Genomic DNA, 13,529 nt, shown 5'->3' on the forward strand with positions numbered 1-13,529 from the left:
CCTGTCACATAGCATTCTCCCTCAGCTTCTCCACTGCATTGCCACGCAAAATGAAGAGGGCTTTCCTCCCCATCCACATTTTGATCTGGCCCACATTATATTCTGACCACCACCACCACCCATCAAGCTTGCAAAACTTAATCTTTTTTCCTGTTAGCTTACATGAGTGGTTTTCAACCAGTGTGCCATGGCACCCTGGGGTGCCTTGAATGGTGCTCAGGGCTGCTGTGGACTACTCTGGCCTCAGTCCCTCTTTCCTTCCTTTCCTTCTCTGATGCCCTCTTGCATCTCTGCCTCCCAAAGGCTTGTTGCAGCAGCCCTGGCAGCAGGCTCCCCAGGCAAATGCTGCCTCTGTGTCTGGCAAAGGGGTGCTTCTCAAGTCCCTGTGGGCAGTGTGAGGAGGCACCTCTCTTTGGGGCAGAGTGGGGGGCAGATCAAGGACCAGGGGCAGCAGCTGCAGCTGCCCAGAGGATTCCCAAGGACAGTGGAGAGGAGACTGAGGGAACACTCCACAAGGCAGGGTGTTAGAAAAAGGTGAGAGGCTGCCAGCTCTGCAGGTAAGGGGTAACCAAAGTGAGCTCCTAAGCCCCACAGGGGTGCAGCAGAAAGTGTGTAGTTGGTCAAGGGAGCCATGGAATCAAAAAGGTTGAAAAGCTCTGGTTTACATCATTTCCCAATGTAATCCTGGAAACTTCCCCCTCCCAATTCTGGAATTGTCTTCTGCTACCATAGGCAACTGAGGGACGCGGGTGGCACTGTGGGTAAAACCTCAGTGCCTAGGACCTGCCGATCGTAAGGTCAGCAGTTTGAATCCCCGCGGCGGGGTGATCTCCTGTCGTTCGGTCCCAGCTCCTGCCCACCTAGCAGTTCGAAAGCACCCCTAAGTGCAAGTAGATAAATAGGTACCGCTTCGGCAGGAAGGTAAACGGCGTTTCCATGTGCGGCGCTGGTGCTGGCTCACCAGCCGCAGCTTCGTCACGCTGGCCACATGACCTGGAAGTGTCTTCGGACAGCGCTGGCTCCCGGCCTCTTAAGTGAGATGAGTGCACAACCCTAGAGTCGGACAGGGGTACCTTTACCTTTACCTTTACCTTTACCATAGGCAAAGAACCTATCCATTCTGAAGGAAATGAGCCCTGAGTGCTCACTGGAAGGACAGATCCTGAAGCTGAGGCTCCAATACTTTGGCCCCCTCATGAGAAGAGAAGACTCCCTGAGAAAGACCTTGATGTTGGGAAAGACTGCGGGCACAAGGAGAAGGGGATGACAGAGGGTGAGATGGTTGGGCAGTGTTGTGAGTCAAGGACCCTCCACCCACATAGGATGATAATAAGACACACAGACACCTTATTTTAGGTTAATGGGCGAAATTAGGCCACAACTTTTATTGGTTACAGCATGTGAGTAGTATTGGCTTAGGCACTGGATGAAACAGCAATGCAAGACTCCACCCCACACAGCCAGGAGTCATATCAGGGTTAACAACCAATGGGAGGAGCTTGTTGATGCAAATACAACTGGAAGCTCCCCCATGATGTCACCGGGGGTCGTGCCATGGCCCTAGCCACTAGCAGGGCATCCTTAATGGAATACCCAAAAGAGGAGAGGTAGATGATGGCGCATACCCAATACTCCAACACAGCACACATATTCCAATGCCTAACCGCCACCCGAGCCAAAAGGCTCGCCGCCAATACCCTCACAGGTGCAACCAATTCTTAATACTTCGGATGATGTCTGCCAACCACACATGATCCGAAGAAAGCAGGGACAGACTGATAAAAGAAGGTTGCAGCGGCTGTTTAAACGCATTTAGCCCCGCCCACCAGCCCACCCTGTTGGTCGGCTGGGAGGCTTGGCCTTGGCAGCAGAAGCAATCAGGAGCAAGGATACCCCCCCCCACGGGAGACCACTCCCGCTCACAACCCCTCGAAGCTACCAGCATGAGTTTGACGAAACTGCGGGAGGCAGTGGAAAACAGGAGTGCCTGGCATGCTCCGGCCCATGGGGCCACGAAGAGTCGGACATGACTAAATGACTAAACAACTAAACAACTACCATAGGCAAAGTCAGGATTTTTGTCAGGGGAGGGCAGGATTTTTCTTCGGGGTGGGGGTGGGGGCAGAACCAACATGATTGGTCAGTGATCTTGGCTATGCCTATGTAAATACCCAAAACTCAGAGCAGGGCTTCCCTGGTTGATTGTTTTCATTGATGGGCCATCACTCTGTCTTTGTTTCTTAAATGACTTATCCCCTAGGCAATTTACTAAATTCAGGAATTATGGGGGTTTGCTTAAATGCTAACCCTTTACTAAATTTAGACATTTTAGGAGTGTCTTGCCCCCAACCAGCTTCCACCACCAAATTATAATGCTAGCTTGTTATGATTTATTAGGTTAAAGATCTAACAAGAACAAAAAAAGGGGGGAGGTGGTAGTTTCTCCAACTCTTGGGAAATGTTTCCCAAAATTCTTTTGCTGATGGGCAGTCCCACCACATGTGCAGCCCAGTCATCACAGAACTACAGACCCTCCAATGCAATGCTGAAACCAAATGATAGGAATATATTGCCATTTATCCCACACCTGTAGGCTTCTTGTGGGTCTTCCTCTAGCAAATAAATATTTTATGTACCTTAGACTATTGCTAGTCCATCTGTCACATTGTTTGTATTTATCTGCACAATACAATTTTGGAAGGGAGCCAGGGATAGGCCTGCATTCCATTTCCCCCCATACCACTAGAGCGGAGGAAATCAATGACCTTGATGGGTTCGGAAGCAATAATGCCTTGATGCCTTGATGGTGAATCAAGCTGAACTCAAAGGAAGGTCTTTTGCATTTCTAATGATCTGTATAACATGTCTCAACCAAAATGCCTTGTAATACAGTTTCAGGTTTGGGATTCCCAGACCAACATGCTCCTTGCTCAGTAGAATGTGTTGTCACTTACTCTGCCCCCCCCCCAGCAAAATAAAGTTATTTAACATATTTTGTCGTTTAGCTAGTTGTTGTTTTGGTATTGTGATGGAAAGGCTCTAGAATAAAAACAGAGATTTGGGCTATAGAATCAATGCCTATAGCAACCTATATTGTATGTTGTAACCCTCTCCCCATCTTCTTTGCAATATGTGAATACTGTGTCTTGCCTGAACTGCATTACTCTGACACTAACACTGTTCCCTAGAAGCACCCACCCACTTTGCTGGCCAAGATGAGGCTCTGTCATCCACTTATTACCCCTGCACTCACAGACAAGTGGCAATGAGGGCTGCTGGGATGTTCCCTGGGAAACTTGGCCATTCAGACATAACAATTGTGTGTGTGTGTGTGTGTGTGTGTGTGTGTGTGCAGAATGGTTGCCTCAGATGTTGAGGAAGGTGTGAGGCAAAGGGGTACATAGGCCCATACAGCACTCCTCCTTTTTTCGATCCATTAGCAAGATAGAAGGTTGCCTTATTTGGAGACAGACCATCTGGCTCATTGCTCTCTGCACTGACTGGCAGCAGCACTCCAGATTTCAGCCTACGGTCTCTCTCCACCCTTCCTGGAGACGTCAGGAATTGAAGCTGGGCCCCTCTGCGTGCAAAAGATGCTCTCTTCCCCTTCTTCTGCCTGGCTGTGGCCTACCTTTGCTCTAATGGGTTTGTAGAAAGCAGGGAGTACCTGCGTCTTGTTAAAGTCTGCCTGCCACAAAGACTTCAGAAGAGATCCCAACTGCGAAGCCCCAACACCCGCAGCAGCAGCAGCTCTAGAAACCCCTTCAAGGGAGGGGAAGTCTCTCTCTCTCTGCCTTCCAAATTCCCATCTCTTAAACGGTCCTTGCGACGAACGGGCTGTGGGTGTGTAAACGAGCACTTTAACGTGAAGAGGGCGAAGGAACCTCCTCCAGGGCAGTTTAACTGGTCCTCAATATGCTGGACGCTTGTCTAAGGCTGAGGAACTCCTTCGCTCACACGAATGCGCAGCCAGAATGCCCGAGGAGGCAGGCGCGCGCACCTCCGTCGATCAGCGATCTGCTGGAGAGCTCACTGCGCCGTGCCGGGAGCGCAGCTTTCTCCCCACGAGGAGGATCCCTGCTTACTGGCCACAAGCCCGCGCAGTCTCAGCAGGGACGGCTGGGCGGTTTCTAGCCGGCGGCAGCAGCAGCAGCATTTCCACCAGCCGGGCTGCCAGGCAAAGCGCTCGGCGGCGAAGTAGTAGACGAGCGGGTCGAGGCAGGCGTTGAGGCTGGTGAGAGCCATGGTGAGCCGGCGGGCCACGTAGGTGGCGCGAATGAGCGGGCAGCCGCCCAGCACGCCGGCGCGACCCAACGTGTGCACCACTTGCACCAGGTGATACGGCGCGAAGCAGACCAGGAAGACGCCCAGCACCACCAGCACCGTGCGCAGCGCCTTGCGCCGCACCGCTCGTGAGCCGGGCTGCATCCCCGGAGTGGCCAGCAGCCGCCAGGCAATGAGCGGGTAGCAGATGCCGATGAGGAAGAGCGGCAGCAGGAAGCCCACGGCAGCGGCGAAGAGGCTGACGGAGGAGATGCGCCCCCGCCAGGAGCTCGAGGAGAAGTTCTCCAGGCAAGCGGTGCGGCCGTCGGGGAAGCGGCTGGTCAGCGGGCCGCGGAGCGCCAGGTACAGGACGGCGGCGACTAGCACCGCCCACACCCCGACGGCGGCCGCCACCCGGTAGCGCAGCTGCCGGAGCCGGAGGTGGCGCAGCGGGTGCACAACGGCCACGTAGCGCTCCAGGCAGATGCAGGCCAGGAAGAGGGAGCTGCCGTACAGGTTGGCGAAGAAGAGGCAGCCGGTGACCTTGCACAGCGCCTCGCCGAAGACCCAGTCGTTGCGCAGCGCGTGGTAGGCAATGCGGAAGGGCAGCGTTAGCACGAAGAGCAGGTCGATGGCGGCCAGGTTCACCAGAAAGACGTTGGCGGGCTCCGTGGCGGACTTGGTGCGGAAGAAGTAGCCCAGGACGAAGAGGTTCCCCACCAGGCCCAAGGCGAAGACCAGGCTGTAGACCACGGGGAAGAGCAGGTACTGGAAGTCGGCGCTCTCCAAGCAGCCGGAGGTGCTGTTGCTGCTGTTCCACGCGGAGCCACCAGAAAGCGGCACTGAGAGGTTCTTCGGCGGCCGCTGGAAAAAACGAAAGAAAACCATCTATCTATCTAGCTATCTATCTATATCTATTTATTTATTTATTTATTTATTTATTTATTTATTCATTCACCCTTCATCCGTATTGCTCAGGGCGGTTCACAAAATAAAAATGAAATATAAAAAACACAAAATACATAATAAAAATTAGAACAAAAACAAACCAAGAATCTCCCACTCCCTCAACACATTGAAAAGGCCAAACATGCACTCGGCGCCCTGTTCGCGGTGCTTGTTCCGCAGCTACCGCGTGTTTCTCCCTCTCCTAGGCTAACACTTCTCCCACCCACCCTATAGCCACTGTCTACTGAGCAGCTCCGAAGCAAGGAGCCACCCAGAGAGCAACCGCCTCTTGTCCCCTGTCTGTCTAATGTAGCCGTCAATCTGGAAAAACCTTCAGCTGCGGGGAGCCAGCAGAGAGTGCTCTTTCCTTTTGTTTTTGTAGTGCACTGGGGTGGTGGTGACCTGAAATTTTGCCTGCTGCAACCTACTTTCCCCTCTTTTAGATGGCTCTTTGTTTATCCAATCTTGACTCTCCTTTTTAACCTGAACCCCTTTCTTAGGATTCTGCGGTGCTTGGAGATGCTCTATCAATGGCTGCTTGGCCATGATGGCTATGTTCTACCTAAATGGCTTGAGGCAATAATGCTTCCGAATACCAGTTCCCGGAAAGCGCAAGAGAGGAGAATGCTCTTGTGCCTGAATCCGGCTTGGAGGTTTTCTTTTGGGGTATCTGGTTGGCGGCTCTTCTGTCCTAGATTGTCCCTACTTAAAGGAAGCCTCAAATCCTGACATCTCCGCATTTCGCCCAGTTGAGACTGGGGGGGGGGGGGGAAGGCCGTGGTCTTCTTCCTGCAGAGGACGCTCTCTCTCTCTCGGGGCTCACAGGCAGTCCCTCCGCGGAGGCTGGTGGAGCTTTTCCTCCCTGGGGCTATGGCTGAGCCCCTTGGAAAGGAGGCGGGGAGGGGGCGAGAGGTGGGCAGGTGGGAGGGAGCGCTGGCCGTCGACGGGGTGGGACTGCCTTTCTTCCCCACTCCCGGCTGTCCAGGGTGCTGATGACCCTCCGGGAGGTTCTCGCTTCCTAGAAAGCCGTCTCCGCCGCCCTCCCCCAAGCCCCAGGAGCAGAGTTGACTCCTTCCTCCCCACGGGACCCAGGAGTCCTGCCGTCGGGGCCAAACGAGTCCTGCCGCCGTCTCCCTGCCTCATCTTGGCTCACAGCCAAGCAACCGACGCCCCCAGTCCCACTGCCTCCTACCTCCAGGACCTCCATGTGGGTCTCTGTCCGCCTGCCTGCCCTACCCTGCGGCTGCGGCGACTGCTGCTGCTGCTGCTGCTACCCGGCAACTCTAGGCCCCCTTGCGCAACCTCAACCCCTCCAGGCACATTCCGGGAAGGTTCGCCTCGGACCCACTTCCTCCCCCCGCCCTCCGGCGTCTCCGGCTGGGGAAAAACTACAAGCCACGTCTCTCGCCAGCCCCTTCCCTGTTCCCTGCATGGGGGGAGAAGCCCCATAACTGCTATTGATTCTGCGGTTTATGTTGTGTTTGTATGTCTCTGGAAGGTGAAGAACTTAGTGAAAATAAAACTGCTGCTATCATGTCCTTGTACCAATATATGGTGTCACCGCTTCTGGAATGCTGTGTGCAGTGCCGGTCGGCTTACCTCAGAAAGGATACTGTATTGCATAGTTGGAAAATGGTCAGAAAAGGGCCACCAAAATGATAAAGTGGAGGAGAAGGCTTCCCTATGAAGAAAGGTTGCAGCGTCTGGGACTTTTTAGTTTTTTGAAGTCAGTTTTTTAAATTAAACTTTATACAGTATACATATATTCAAGATTCCAAATTTGTTTTACATTTCTCTTTAAACTTTGACTTCCCGCCGTTCCCTCCATGCTGTTCTTAATCCCATCCCATTTACATAACGCATTCTAATAAACATTTCTGCTAAAACGTATTTCGTATATTATCAATCGTCAATCGCTGCTCATATTTCAAATCCTGCTCGCGATTTCATCTGCTTATTTTTTCAGATATTTCCAAAAGGGCTTCCATTCTTCATGACTAGTCCCTCATGTTGCTTTCTTGATTTTGCTGTTAGTTTCGCCAGCTCCGCATAGGGATTTTTTAGTTTAAAGAACATTCAAGTAAGAGGCGACAGGACAGAAGTTTATAAAACTATGCATGACATGGAGACATGGGCATAGCCAGGCTTTTGATTGGGGGGGGGGCAGGCTTCTGCTGGGGGGAGAGAACCTCGGGTAATGCTTTTCAATAATATTTGAGGAATGGGGGGGGGGCTCTCCTTGGCTACGCCCAGGCATGGAGAAAGTGGAAAGAGGAAAGTTTTTCTCCCTGTCTCGTGACCCTGGAATACAGGGGCATCCGTCCAATGAAGCTGATTGTTGGGAGATTCAGGACAAATAATCTAAAGTCCTTCTTCACGCAGCTCAAAGTCAAGCGATGGAACTCGCTCCCCCAAAAGTCAGAAATGGGCTTTAAAAGAATGTTGGAGAAAACCATGGAGGCTAAGACTATTATAGCTGCTAGCCACAATGCCTAAGCTCTGCCTCCACAATTTGAGGCAGCAATGCTTCTGGACCCCAGTTGCTGGGGATCGAGAGTGGGGCAAGTGGCTGGTGCGCTCTAATCTTGCTTGCGGGCTTTCCATGCAGGCCTCTGGATGGGAGGAGAACCGGATGCTGGGCTAGATGGGCCTTTTGGCCTGATGCAGTCGCCGGCCTCTTCTGATGTCCTTATGACTGATGTGTTTAGATGGCCCTCGGGATATGGTTAACAGATGTCCCCATTTCCCAGGGACAGTCCCCAGATTTACAAATTTGTCTCCAGACACATCATATGGGGACTTCCAGCAAGGCAAAATAGCCGGCACCACAGCAGCGAGCAGCCCCTGAAGCCAGCCAGAACCAACTGCGCTACTAGGCTGGCTCCAGGCTGCTGAGACTGCCACTGCTGCTGTCCCTGCCAAGGGAGAACCGGGACGCCCGGCGAGTCAACTGGGGGAACCGCTGACCCCCCCCCCCAATCGAGCCAGGAGCGATAGTGCCCGGCCACCCGCCCAGTGGCACTCCGGCAAAACCCCGGAGCTGACACAGGGAGAAGGAAGAGCGAGAAAGAGGAAGGAGAAAAAAAGAGGGGAACCCCGACCTTGCCGCGCCACTGCCACCGCTGCCACTGAGAGAGGTAGGAGAGCCCTGGGCAAGGACACTTGGCCGAGCCCAGGCCTGACCTGAGCCTACTCCACGGCGGCTAGCGCTCCAAGAGAGCAGGCTGGGGCCTAGAGGAAGGCCACGCGACAGAGGAGACCACAGAAGAGAAGATATTACTTCTTAATATATATTTTAAAATATTTTTAATAACTTCTTTTCTCTTTTAAAAAAAAAGTGTCCCCGGATTCTTTGAAAAAAATCTGGTAACGTTACCTCAAGATTCCTTTCAACTCTACAGTTTCTATGATGCTATGATTCCTAAAAGAGAGAGGCGCTCCCAGGCACCTGCTCTCCCCCTATACACGTGAGCTGGTCTGCACTTGTGAATGCTGAAGGCGCCTCCCTGCCCGCCACTCTGGGCGCTCCTTAGCAACACACGGCAGATGCCGCTCCCCACGGCCGCTCTTGAGGCGGGAATGCCCGAGTTGCGCAAGGCGCTGTTTGCTGAGACCGGCGCGCCCCAAAGCAGCTGCCGGCGCCGGAGGAGGCAGCTAAAAGCAACACGGGCGCCTCCCTCCAGCTTCGCTGAATCAGCTCCCTCCCCGCCTGCTGAGCTGGCCCTGGAGGGCGAATTCCCCTTTCCGTCCAGCCAGGAGGAGGAACTGAGGTTTTAGTCGGGCTGGGGCAGCCCCCTCTTCCCGCTCGCCAGAGCAGACGCAGCTGTCGAGAAAGAGGAACTCGGAGAGGCAGAGGTTCCCCATCCTCCCTCCCACATAAAGAGGAGTCCTGGGGCACCACGACACGAGGATTTGCCACTGTCTTGTGACAGAAACTTTCGTGGATTATATTCCACTTTATCAGGTGCTTGAATGGTGATCCACAGTTTGCAGGAATATTTGTTCGCTTTGTGCACATACCTAAGTGCGTGTATGGGTACAGAGAGCGAGAGCGAGAAAAGAAAGCAGCGGAGAGGAAATGAAATCGAAAAGTACAGTACTGTACTGAACCTAACACTGAAGCTTAAATGCCTGCTTAAAAGCCAAGATTTTGTAGTTGTTAGAATGCCGGACTAGGTTTTGCCTGACACCTACAAGACTGCAACTTTAGGAACATCCATAGAAACACAGAGCACAAGTTAGACTCATAGAATTGTCGAGGTGGAAGGAACCCCAAGGGTCATCTAGTCCACCCCCTGCAATGCAAGAATATCTACTAAAGCATTCACCAGAGAATGGCCATCTGTTTAAAAGCCTCCAAGGTAGGAGAGTTCACCACGTCTCGAGGGAGACAGTTCCACTGTCGAACAGCTCTTATTGTCAGAAGGCTCTTCCTGATGTTGTCTGAATCTCTTTCTTATAACTAGAAGGCATGGGTTCGAGTCCTGCCCTCCAGAGCAGCAGAAAATAAGCTTCTCCATCTTCCCTGCCCTTGAGGTATTTGAAGATGGCTCGCATAGCTCATCTCAGTTTCCTTTTTTCCAGGCTAAACATCGCCAGCTTCTTCAACTATTCCTCATAAGGCTTGGTTTCCCAGACCTTTGATCATCTTCTGCACACCTTCTGGCTTGTCAATATCCTTAATATCTTAAACTGTGGCGTCCAGAGCTGGACACGGTATTTCAGATGTGGAATTATTACGGGGGGGGGGGGGGACGGGACCGCGCGTAGCTCCAGCTCCAGCCCGGCGGCCCCCACCCCGCTGCCCGTGGGACCCCAGAAAAAAGATCGCGGGCGGGGAGGGGCATAAGGGTCTTTCTAGGCGGACAACAAATGAAAATCTCCGCGGTGCTGGGACGGCAGCTGCTCCGCCTGCGCCACCCGCAGCAAGGGCAGCCGGGGACCGCCCTGCCCCCTCTCCCCCCTCGCAGCTGCGCAGTCGCCTTCTTCGCCGAGCCGCTTTGAGAAGAGCCCGGAAGTTCCACCTCGGGATCCCTCTACCTTCTTCGTATCTCTTTGGCCTCACTCCCGACGCTCATGCGCCCTTCGTCCGTCGGGGAGATTGCTCTACGGAGAGCGCGACGGGACATACGCAGCCAAGATGGCGGCTGCTCCCAGCGGCGGCGGCGGTTCTTGCCCGGCCGGGAGCAGCAACGGGGCCGGCATGGAGGTGGACGCGGCGGGTAAGCCCGGGAGGCGGCGGGCGGGGCCTGGCTGGGGCGGCGGGAAAGAGCGGCGGCGGCGCCCTCGGGGCCTCCCTCCGTCCTCACGACTCCCTCGGTCTCCGCAGCGGTGATGGCGTCGGGCGTGACGGGGAGCGTGTCGGTGGCGCTGCACCCGCTCGTCATCCTCAACATCAGCGACCACTGGATCCGGATGCGCTCGCAGGAGGGGCGCCCCGTCCAAGGTGAGCGGGGGGGGGGAGCTGCACCCGGTGGGCTTTTGCCTGCGAGCCGGGAAGGGGCGGCCTCCTGCGGGACCCCGGAGCGAAGGGACCGAGCCCGGCGGCCGGGGGCCGCGAATGCATCTTCTGCAACCTCAGGCCGCCCGCCTTGCCAAGGCTTCCGGGAAGGGAGCGGAGAGAGCCCCCCCCCCCCAATCTCTGGCAAAACTCGCGTCGTCCTGGAGCACAAGCCGCCCTCGCTGGGGCTGCTGGGAGGAGCCGCCCTGACTCCCCCCTCTGCCTCCCGCAGTAATCGGGGCCCTGATCGGCCGCCAGGAGGGGCGCAACATCGAGGTGATGAACTCCTTCGAGCTGCTCTCGCACACGGTGGGGGAGAACGTGGTCATCGACAAGGAGTATTACTATACCAAGGAGGAACAGTGTGAGTCGGCAATTGGGCCTGCCAGGAGGACGAGGGGGGCTGGCGGGGGCAACTCGCAGGACAGGCATGAGCCAAAGAGGGTCTCTCAGAGCAGCCTGGCTGGTAGCAGGGGGCCGAGGGGCCCACAGAGCCCAGCACTCTTTATGCACAGTGGTAAACTAGAGGCACCGCCCCCCCCCCCAGGAGCTGGCAATCAGGACCCCGGTGCAGCTGCACTCCTCCCTCTCCCCGGGGTGATTCCTGGCAAATGGTACTCAGAAGAATTCTGCCTCCAATAGTAAAGGTAATACAGATCCGTTGTCATATTCACAAGCAATAGTCTTATCCTCCATAACTTAGTTTAATGCCTTCTTGCAGCCATCGTAGTTGACCAGTGTCACTATATGTTGTGATAGCTGTTTTTCTTCCACTGTCCTGCAGTTAAACAAGTCTTCAAAGATTTGGAGTTCCTAGGCTGGTACACAACAGGCGGCCCCCCAGACCAGTCTGACATCCATGTCCATAAGCAGGTGAGCCTTGCCCCCAGCCCCTTTGCTGCCTGCTGGCTGTGGGATGGGTGGGCAGAGGCCTCTGAGCAGCCCTCCGGTTTCACATTGCCAAGGGACAGAGGCCCGGACTTCTGCCGCTCCTGATAGCACCTTCATTTTTTCCTCAGGTGTGTGAGATCATTGAGAGCCCCCTCTTCCTCAAGCTGAACCCCATGACAAAACACACGGATGTGAGTACCTTCTCCCTTCCATGACTGAAACCTCAGACAGCTGCACCAAGGGACATCTGAGTGAGCTGCTGTGCACACTCTCTCTCTCTCTCTCTCCCTCTCTCTCTCAGTTGCCTGTCAGTGTCTTCGAGTCGGTGATTGACATCATCAATGGAGAGGTAATACCCACCACTCTTGCGCCATCTCACTCTTTTTAGAAAGGCATGTATTGCAAGGACTTGGGTAGAAGCGGGCCATCTTTCCTGTATGGGAGGAGAGATCCCCAGTGCAGGAGTCACAGCTAAAGGATCCCTCGTCATCCAACCTCTGCTTAAAAATCTCCAAGGAAGGAGAGCCAGTCACCTTTGGAAGGAGCCCCGCTTGCTGCCTGTGCAGGGGGAGAGGCCTATCTGCGGCCTTATTGTCTCTTTCCCCCTTTCTATCAAGGCTACAATGCTGTTTGCTGAACTGATGTACACTCTGGCCACAGAGGAGGCCGAGCGCATTGGGGTTGATCATGTGGCACGGATGACAGCGACGGGCAGCGGCGAGAACTCCACAGGCAAGGGGGGGCAATGGGCAGTGGGGCTGTTAGCCAGTTAGTGCTAACTTTGGGCTGGAGCTGCAAGGTCTCCCATGAGAGAGGATGGTGGAAGCTGTTCCGGGTCTGCTTCATGCCTCAGGGGAGAGAGGTGTTAGGGCTATTTTCAGGCGGCTTCCCCCTGACTCTTCCCCCTCCCCCACTTGTCACTGTAGTGGCCGAGCATCTCATTGCCCAGCACAGTGCCATAAAGATGCTTCACAGCCGTGTCAAGCTCATCTTGGAGTATGTTAAAGCCTCGGAAGCAGGTGAGGGCTGTGGGTGAAGCAACAGTGTCCACCTTTGTCTCTGTTCCTCTTTCCTGCAGGTGGGAAGCACCTCAGCCTCCTCTCTAACCTGTTGCTTCTTTTCCCACCCTCGCCAGGGGAGGTGCCCTTCAACCACGAGATCTTGCGCGAGGCCTATGCTCTTTGCCACTGCCTGCCTGTGCTGAGCACTGACAAGTTCAAAACAGATTTCTATGATGTGAGTGTCCTGGCAAGGAAAACCTGTCTGCTTCTTGCCGAGTGTGGGAAGACATGTCAAACTGGAGAGGGGGAGAGGAATCCCTTGTTAATGGGGGGTAGGGATGGAGCAGGAATGTTGCCATTTGCTTCTACTTCCCCGGCTAAAGTGCTTCCCTCTGGCCTGGGGGGTTCCTGCATCTCACAGAGACCTCCACAAAAGGAAAAGGTTGGAAATGCACCTGCCAACTTGAGCTTTTCTGGCATTGCAAGGGGTTAGACTAGATGATCCTCAGTGTCTCTTCCAATGCTAAGGTTATGGCAAAGCTTGCAACAGCCTGATCTGAGGGCAGCTGGAGAAGAGCTCTGGTGCATGGGAAGGTGGGAGGAAGGAGTGCTTCCAGGAGCTCTGCAGGACACAGGTTGTCCCCTCTGTGATCAGCCGGCCTCCTTTTGTCTCCCTCTCAGCAATGCAATGACGTGGGCCTCATGACATACCTTGGCACCATCACCAAGACCTGCAACACCATGAACCAGTTTGTGAACAAGTTTAACATTCTATATGACCGCCAGGGCATTGGCCGGCGAATGCGGGGGCTCTTCTTTTGAGATGTTGGCTCTTTCTAATAAAGCAGTTTTGACGGCAGACACTTTGTGTGTGGTTCATGTCTTTGGCCTCTTTGGGGTGGTAGTGTGTGTAGGAGGTCTTACAA

At 54.4% G+C, this 13,529-nt stretch overlaps 2 protein-coding genes across 2 annotated transcripts; one reads left to right on the forward strand and one right to left on the reverse strand.

Moving 5' to 3' along the window:
- Nucleotides 1-1,347: 1,347 nt before the first annotated feature.
- Nucleotides 1,348-7,331, reverse strand: LOC310680641 (lysophosphatidic acid receptor 6-like). The gene is made up of 2 exons (XM_083447577.1): nucleotides 6,404-7,331; nucleotides 1,348-5,127 (listed from the first exon to the last, which is right to left on the reverse strand). The coding sequence occupies exons 1-2, from the start codon at nucleotides 6,416-6,418 to the stop codon at nucleotides 4,030-4,032; spliced, it is 1,113 nt and encodes a 370-aa protein (XP_083303703.1). The 5' UTR covers nucleotides 6,419-7,331; the 3' UTR covers nucleotides 1,348-4,029.
- Nucleotides 7,332-9,972: 2,641 nt separating this feature from the next.
- Nucleotides 9,973-13,462, forward strand: COPS6 (COP9 signalosome subunit 6). The gene is made up of 10 exons (XM_083447610.1): nucleotides 9,973-10,433; nucleotides 10,541-10,657; nucleotides 10,944-11,075; nucleotides 11,496-11,584; nucleotides 11,731-11,793; nucleotides 11,904-11,951; nucleotides 12,220-12,334; nucleotides 12,529-12,621; nucleotides 12,738-12,838; nucleotides 13,285-13,462. The coding sequence occupies exons 1-10, from the start codon at nucleotides 10,352-10,354 to the stop codon at nucleotides 13,423-13,425; spliced, it is 981 nt and encodes a 326-aa protein (XP_083303736.1). The 5' UTR covers nucleotides 9,973-10,351; the 3' UTR covers nucleotides 13,426-13,462.
- The last annotated feature ends 67 nt before the right edge of the window (nucleotides 13,463-13,529 follow it).

Source organism: Podarcis tiliguerta, assembly GCF_965153285.1.
Source record: "Podarcis tiliguerta genome assembly, chromosome: 6".
Taxonomy (NCBI): Eukaryota; Metazoa; Chordata; class Lepidosauria; order Squamata; family Lacertidae; genus Podarcis; species Podarcis tiliguerta.

Bases quoted from the DNA above. Each gene is read 5' to 3' on its own strand.
- COPS6 (XM_083447610.1), top strand. From the start codon at position 10,352: ATGGCGGCTGCTCCCAGCGGCGGCGGCGGTTCTTGCCCGGCCGGGAGC. The intron at 10,658-10,943 runs GTGAGCGGGGGG...TGCCTCCCGCAG, and splicing joins GGAGGGGCGCCCCGTCCAAG to TAATCGGGGCCCTGATCGGC. The intron at 11,794-11,903 runs GTGAGTACCTTC...TCTCTCTCTCAG, and splicing joins CCATGACAAAACACACGGAT to TTGCCTGTCAGTGTCTTCGA.